The 7,944-nt window shown below is 45.3% G+C and overlaps 1 protein-coding gene across 1 annotated transcript; it reads left to right on the top strand.

Moving 5' to 3' along the window:
- The first annotated feature begins 1,033 nt into the window (after positions 1-1,033).
- ZNF740 (zinc finger protein 740) lies at positions 1,034-6,917 on the top strand. The gene is made up of 3 exons (XM_015817138.1): positions 1,034-1,210; positions 3,962-4,080; positions 6,559-6,917. Exons 1-3 carry the CDS (start codon positions 1,090-1,092, stop codon positions 6,646-6,648), a joined length of 330 nt encoding a protein of 109 aa, XP_015672624.1. The 5' UTR covers positions 1,034-1,089; the 3' UTR covers positions 6,649-6,917.
- The last annotated feature ends 1,027 nt before the right edge of the window (positions 6,918-7,944 follow it).

Raw genomic sequence — 7,944 nt, 5'->3', positions numbered from 1 at the left:
ACAAGCCACTCCGCACTTCTCAAATGCAGAGGAAAAACAGATTGCTTGGCACATGCCTATCATATATTAAGCTAAATGAGATTAAGTGGAAGTGGGCAAATATCCACCTTGTTTCTGTTGAAGATCAACCTATTTCCACTAGGGGTCAAATATCAGATATTTTTGCATTTTTAATAGCAGAACATCTGTGTAATTAAAAAAAAAATCCAGGCAATCTGTTCCATACCAAACAAAGCTAAAGAGGCAACCTGTATCATGTCAACGCTGCTAACATCCGATGTTTTTGCTTTGACAACAGATGGAGATGCAACCCTTTTCTTCTTATGGTTTACTCTTAGAGTTAGACCTAGAGTTAGATGATGCTGGGGGGAGGAATGTGCAAGTGAGTTTAGCTAGACATAATAATACTGAACCTAGTTTGTGAACCAAGGTTATTGAAATAAGAGATGATAAGAATTGGTGGGTTGGAGAACTGGAGGGAAAGCCTGCATTTCAAACTAATTGGAGAATGTGATTTATGACTGTTAATTGGAGGAGGGGATTGTGCTTAGATACTATGTGCTAAGGGGAGGGGAATCCAGTTTTTGGTAAACAATGCCTCAAAGTTCTTTGAAGAGTTTTATCTGTCAAAACCATGACATATCAACTGTAAAAATTTAAAATAGTTACGTAAGAGGTGCTTTGTTTTCTTCCACCGTGTTGTGCAATTCATTCTGCTATGGCTTGGGGAGAGTGGACAGTCTGTAGCAGCATCCCCGTAACCGTTTGGGCACCAGGGACTGGTTCCGTGGAGAGAGGTTTTTCCGTGGACCGGAGGGAGCGTGGTTTTGTGTGCTGCCTGCATCCTGTGGATGTGGCTCCGCTTGTTTGCATGACCTGGTTTCTGGCATGCCGTAGATCAGTGCCAGTCCACGGACATGGGGTTGCCCCCCCCCCCCGGTCTATAGAGGAGGCAGAAGTACTGTATAAGCACTGACAAATGTCTTAGCTAAACCTCCTGACAGGTGTGCAAACACTCAGTTGGAAGATATGCCTGGATAGGCATGTTGCCTGTTTGCTGAGAAGTTGTTTTATGCTTGCTTGCAGGTAATGGTGATAGAGCAGAATGGATCCTTCCAGGTCCGGATTCCCAAGAATTTTATTTGCGAGCACTGTTTTGGAGCATTCCGGAGCAGTTATCACCTTAAGAGACATATCCTTATTCATACTGGTAAGCCTAGGGTCATTTGCCAGTTGATAAGCTTAACTAAGGCATCTTGCTATCGGAAATAGGCAGTGTGTGTGTGTGTGTGTGTGTGTGTGTGTCAGACCTTGATCTAGATTGTAAATGATAAGTGTGTGTGTGTGTGTGTGAGCTCCTATCTTCACCCTGGAAGTAGTTTCAGCAGTCTTAAGTCTTGTAACTGGAAAGTGTAGTAAAGGAAGTTTAGTAGCACTACCTCAACTTATGACCAATTGCTTAGTGACTGGTAATAGTGGTGACAGATCTCCCCAGTGGTACTTACGACCTGGTTATGAAATTCGAACACACACACACACGTGCACACACATTGCGGCTGCATTTTTAGGTGCTTGGCAAGTGGCCTGCATTTATGACCATTTGCAGTGTCCCATGGTCACATTTTATGACAGTTTCGCCGAAAAAAACCCAGCATTTACTTCTAATTTCCAGCAAAACCAGCCCGTAGCGAACAGTGGGTTTACTTAACAACCATCGCAGAAAAGATTGTAAAATCAGTCACACAGGCGACTTGCTTTAATGATTGTCATGACTTATAACTGTAATGGGCCGGCTTTATTATGGTTGTAAGTCAAGGACTACTTGTACTGATTGTGATGCAGAGACCTAATTCACCACAACCTGCAAAAGGGCGATCAAATGTTGTTCTCCATTCGCTGAAACAATTTCTATCCAGGTTATAGCAGAATCCTTACGTATCGATGCCTCTCTCAAATTCAGACTTAATGTTCTGCAGTTTATGTGTTCAGGGAACAAAATCGTTAGCTTTAAAACATCATTCCGGTCAGTTGCCATGTCCTTGGGCTACCAGTAGATGGCGCTCTTCTCTTTGAAATGCATCAGTCAAAGGCTCAGGCTGGATGCTGGCTTAAAAGTAATTTGGACCTTTGAGATTGATGAATTATATCAAGGAGAGAGCAATGTTTACATGTCTTCGTGTAGATTAGCCATGGAACCTTACTGTAAATATTCCGCACTTCATTCTTCCAAGCATTCTGAAATCTATAGTATAACCCAGTGATGGCGAACCTTTTAGAGACCGAGTGCCCAAACTGAAACCCAAAACCCACTTATGTATCGTCTGGTGCCGGATGGGCGTGGCTCATTGGGTGGGCGTGTCCCATTGGCTGGGCGTGGCTGCAGTGGTAACCGCAGACTGGGTGGGACTAACAAGTTCAATCAATCAATTCCAACTTTGCGAGATCTTTTTTTTCCCCACGAGAAGTTGAAATTGACAGATTGAACCTTTTTTTTTTTTTGCACACGGCGGCGGAGGCCTAAAGCGAAAAGGTTTTATAAAACCCAGCTGAAGGCCTAGGACTGGGGCGATGGCGCGCGTGCCCACAGAGAGGGCTCTGAGTGCCGCCTCTGGCACCCGTGCCATAGGTTCGCCACCACTGGTATAACCAATGGAGTGGCAAAGTAGCTCTGGTTACTGTAGAAGAGATACTCTTGGTTTCTTCTGCCATCTTTCACATGGCAGAAAGGGGGAGGGTTTCTTAATCTGAACCGAACAAATTATTAACCAGTATTTTAATTGCCTAGTAAATTTCAGTAATATGCCTATTTTTTTAAAAAAAAAAAAGGTTCAGAAGGAATACTTTGGATTTTAGGTGAGCACAGTTCTTCTCTGTTATCCATGAAAGTCGCTGGACTTTTTCCAGGCTGCCCAATGGGCCTGAAAAACTATTGCAGCAGTAGCTGATGCTTCAAGTAGTTAATCCATTAAAGTTAATGTGATTCTTGAAGTAGCCAGTTTTTAAAAAAATCGCTTTCAACTTGCAAGCCTGAAGAAAGTCAGGCTTTTTAAATAAACAGCAAGGACATATTGTGTTTGCATAAGGCAGGAGTCTTCAAGCTTGGCCCTTTTATGACTTGTGGACTTCAACTCCCAGAGTTCTTCAGCCAGAGTGCCTGGCTGAGGAATTCTGGGAGGTGAAGTCCATAAGTCATAAAAGGGCCAAGTTTGAAAACCCCTGGCATAAGGCCTGGAACATTTCTTCCAAATCCTGGATCATTTTTGAAATACGCATCACTCTAATAAGTACTAAAGCTTCCTGCCTATTTATGCACCAAATCTCTAGAGCACGGGTGTCAAATTCGATTGTGTCATATGACGTATTGTGACATTTTTTTGCCTTTGCAGATCTGGGGTGGGCGTGCCCTATGTGTGACCCATCCGGCCCATGGGCTGCCAGTTTGACACCCCTGCCCTAGAGTGTGCTCATCTTTAGAATTAAATAAAGGGATATTTTTTTAAAAATATCTCTTTGTGATATCATGGAAGAGAACCATCTATTCCTTCAGGCCTGGGACTGTAAGGAAAAGGTTCGTCTTATTTCTTTTCTAAAACACTGGATGCACGAAGAGCAGCTTCCTCCATGTAGAAATAGGCTTGCAGAAATAATCTCCAGCTCTTGATGAACTAGACACCAGGGCTTCCAAATTCACAATCGGGGCCTGCCTTGCCAAGAGAAAAGTAAGGTTAGGAGAGGGAAGAGTGAGAAATGACATCGCATTTTCATTTGGGTCTGGAGTGTCCTGTAGCATACAGTCCACCAAGAACATCTCTTGCTTCAGTGTCTTGCATGTCTTCCCTAGGAATCTCTGCTTTGTATGGTTAGATCTTTGCTTAGAAGGATTCTTGCCACCTTGTTTCCTCTAAAAGTATAGGGGTTACAACTCCGGAAATAATTAGCTCCTCCCTACCCTCTGTTAAAGGAGAGAAGCCTTTTGAATGTGACGTGTGTGACATGCGCTTCATCCAGAAGTACCATCTGGAGCGCCACAAGCGTGTCCACAGTGGAGAGAAGCCATATCAGTGTGAACGCTGCCTGCAGGTAAGAACTCTTTTCATTTGTCTTCCACATGTAGAGTGGAAATCTTGGCAGATGTGTGTTAAGACTTCGCATTAGCGTAGAGAAGAGCACTACAACCTATATCCACAACTGGACCATCTGTGGTCTGCTTCTTGGATGCATTTGCCAGATTCCTTTCAACGTTTGCCCAAACCACCTCCTCTTGACTGGCTTGTGCAACTGTAAGCTGTGTCCCTCTAGAACTAGATTACTCCTGCTTTATCCCCCTTCCCTTCGGGAGAACAGGCCTATGTGCATGGCTGCCAAGCCCATCTCCTTCTCTTCCATCCCCTTGCATGGCCAGCCCCATTCACTGTCCTGGTGGAGTCACACCAGTCCTATCCCTGGCCCTCTCATTGGCCTTGTTTCTTTCAGCCAGCTCAGATCATCTCTTCATCTTTGCCCCAATGCTCACCACGATTTTTCATCCCCGCCAAAATGTCCCTGACTCCCCCACTCCCTTGAGCTTCTTTTTTGTTTCTTCTGGAAAGCCTTCTCCGAGGTTGATAAAATGAGGACCCAGATTGTTGAGGGGCAATATGCTGACTTTGTAAACTGCTTAGAGAGGGCTGTAAAGCACTGTGAAGTGGTATATAAGTCTATGTGCTATTGCTACACTCATTTTAAAACTCTTTCCCCTTTCTCTTCCTGACCGCTAAGTGGCTGTAGCATCCGTCAGTAGACATTCCAGTCTTCACCATCTAGGCAATCATGCAGGGTTCATTTTTCTTTTCTTAGTAGCATGTCAGTTCTTTTAAGGTGGGACTGAAAAACATGTTGGTCTGAATGTCATTCAATTTAATTCATTTCACAGTTAAAGTTTTCAGTGGCTAAGTTGAGAGGTTTGGGTGTCAGATGAAATAACTGCATATAAGTAATGTCATTTTTAAAGCTGGAAAATTGACCTTATTTTAAAGGTGGGAATTGGTTGTGAGAAATTAAATAACTGACGGAGAAATCAGTTAACTAACCAGTAATTGTTAATATAGTTAAAGTTTTATTTAAATAGTGGCCCATCTTTGTTGTTCAGTCCATGTTCTTCTCCTAAAGCATAGCCCTTGATAGTCCACTCAAAGGCCTCATTAGTCCATCTGAAATTACACACTTTTTTCTCCCATGTGTCAAGAAAATTCTGTCCGCTGTGGGTTTTGTTGTCATTCCAGAATTGTGATCTGGCATTCCTAAGGAAGGGTCCAGAATTTCATGAATGAGTTTGAACTGGCCAGCCTGGATTTTAGTTCTGTGTCTCTGCAAAAGTAAAACCAATGCAACAAATCCTGCATTCTAGTTGAGGTTCAGCTTCTTCTTTTTTTAAAATCCTCTGAAAAGTCACTGTGGAGCACAGAATATTCCATCTTCCTTCTCCCTTTTTCTTGAAGGGCAACTCTATGAGGGATTGGTGGAGAAAGTATAATTCCTTCAAAGTGAGCTTCCCTGACAGAAGGAGGGTTTGCCCCAGTCGCAAAGGCCCACTGTCCTGCGTTCGGTTTTCAGTTGCACTGACCTAGAGCAGGGCTTTTCAACCTTTTCACCCATTGTACCACTTTTAGGATATGGCAATATCCGAGTACCACCAGTTGCCTAGCAAGGTGTCAAAAACTTGATGACCCAAAAAAAAAGGAAAAAAGTGATGAAATACAGGTAGTCCTCGACTTACAACAGTTCGCTTAGTGACAGTTACAATGGCACTGAAAAAAGTGCCCCCCAAGCCACAGCCAAGCAAGACACCTGCCTGCCCACCCGGTGGCGCTCTTCCTCCTGTCCGAGGTTTTCATTGTTGTGAGCATTTCTGTTGAGGATTGGCAGTGGGGGTGGGGTGGGGGGGTGTTTGGTTTTTATTCCCCCCGTCTGCTGGGTGGTTGCAGCAGGTTTTGGTCATTTCACATGACCCTGGGACACTGTGACCTTCATAAATATGAATCAGTTGCCAAGCATCTGAATGTAAATCACAAGACCCTGGAGATGCTGCAATATTCCAGCTGATCGGCGCTTCTTCTGGGCTCAGCAGAAGTGCCAGGATCAATGCCGAGCTCCAGCTGGAGCCTGGCGCTGATCCTGGCGCTTCCACTGAGCCCTGAGAGCCCTGCAGCTCCAGCCATCTCTCACTCAGGCTTGTGCGGTGCTGCCATCGGTTCCGCTCATTCCCCTCCCCTGCTACCACTTTTCTAGGATGGTTGCGTACCACCTGCCAGGTGCCAATGTACCACAGGTGGAACCCGTACCACTGGTTGAAAAGCCCTGACCTACAATACAGGGTTTATGGCTTTGCTTTTGGTTTTACATAGAGCAGGGGTGGGAACGATGGCCCTTGTGGACTTCCTGCTGGTTTAGCAATTCTTGGGGGGGGGGTGTTGAAGTCCACAAGTCATAAAGGAACCATCGTTCCCCACCTCTGGCATAGAGTCTTGTCTCTTTGGTCATCTCTCCGGATTTATTTTTTCTCTCCTTTCCCTTTCACAGAGCTTCTCCAGGACAGACCGGTTGCTGAGACACAAACGAATGTGCCAGGGCTGCCCCAGCAAAGCATCCGACTCCCAGCTACTGCTTTAGAGTTGGGCCAGAGAAGAGGCTTTTTAAGAAGGAGCCGGGACGTCCACCAGATGCTCTGGGAGTGGGCTTGTTCACCTGCTTGTGTTTTGCGCCTGGGTTTGCCTGCTGAGCCTACTCCTGTGGAAGGAGCAGAGCTGAAAGTGGGCACAGACTTCAACTATGGTCGTGACACTGTAAATAAATGGAGGACAAAGCAGGGCTGGCTCCCAGCCATTTTGGGACGCTGGCTGCAGTTGTGGATAAACATTGCCAAGGGTGCGCTTTCTGTTTCTGTTTAGTTTCTTTGAAATTATCACCATTTGCCTCAGGAAAGGCTTTGAAAGCATTGCGGGGGGGGGGGCCCTTCTGCGAGCCATTCCGACCAGATCCGGTGCTCTCAATTAACAGACGATCTGCCAGATGGCTTGATATTTGGGCTTGCAAAAGTGGGAGAACAACAGGCAAATATTTTATGGGGGGGGGGAAACAAAAACAGTGATCACCGCCAGTCGAGCAGCGAACTATTTTGCGGAGCTGATCCACTACCTGGAACGGATTAGCAGCAGCAGGATACTGCACTCTGGCATCACAGGAGACTGTCTCATTTACGCTTGGGCATAAGGTCTATGGGACTTTTTTTTTCTTTCCGTGCTATTCTCTTAACCGTGATTAGTGGTCTCAACTTTCAGGTTTCAAGAAACAAGGGCTGCAGAAGGTGACAGATGCTGTTGGGTCGACATAGAGATCTACCTTAGATGTGTTCCATTTATCAAGATCCGGTTGATATTCAGCTGGCTGGAAGGCTCTGTTTTCCTCCCAGGAGAGGAGGATAATTGTGTGCGATCCCTTCGCTTTCCCTTGTAAATAGCCATCCATTCAGGACCTACCTGTTACATATCCTTTCACGTGGAATTCAGAGCTTTCTTAGGCGGCAATCCTGTTTCCGTATAAATAATATGAAGCGCCAGCTCTAGTCCGTGGGCACCCATCTCCTAAGCCTCATGCTGAAGAACTGTGGTCTCTGTGGGGGGAGAGGAGGGGAGGACCTCTTGATATGTCACTTGGAATAAAATACTCCTTAGGAGGACTAAGGGTCAGCATTCCCATGCACCATGAATTCTGATTGCTCCTGGGATGCTTCGTTGAAGTTTGAAAATAAGGCTTGTTGCCAATATGCAATTTTATATATATATATATGTTATTATTTCAGCATAGTTGCAACAGGCAGTGGCAGGTTTGCAAGGGACAGCAGGAACCCTCCCAAACCCCTTGTCCCCCACCGTCAACATTTACAAAGGTCTTTCTATAGGGCAAGTA

Source organism: Protobothrops mucrosquamatus, unplaced genomic scaffold (genome assembly GCF_001527695.2).
Source record: "Protobothrops mucrosquamatus isolate PMUCROS unplaced genomic scaffold, P.Mucros_1.0 scaffold555, whole genome shotgun sequence".
Taxonomy (NCBI): Eukaryota; Metazoa; Chordata; class Lepidosauria; order Squamata; family Viperidae; genus Protobothrops; species Protobothrops mucrosquamatus.
The sequence above is the reverse complement of the archived record's forward strand: the minus strand, read 5'-3'. Positions and strand labels throughout refer to the sequence as shown.

Excerpts from the sequence above, each read along its gene's own strand:
- ZNF740 (XM_015817138.1), top strand. The coding sequence starts at position 1,090 with ATGGTGATAGAGCAGAATGGATCCTTCCAGGTCCGGATTCCCAAGAAT. Across the intron at positions 1,211-3,961 it reads ACATATCCTTATTCATACTG|GAGAGAAGCCTTTTGAATGT; the intron begins GTAAGCCTAGGG and ends CCTCTGTTAAAG. Across the intron at positions 4,081-6,558 it reads AGTGTGAACGCTGCCTGCAG|AGCTTCTCCAGGACAGACCG; the intron begins GTAAGAACTCTT and ends TCCCTTTCACAG.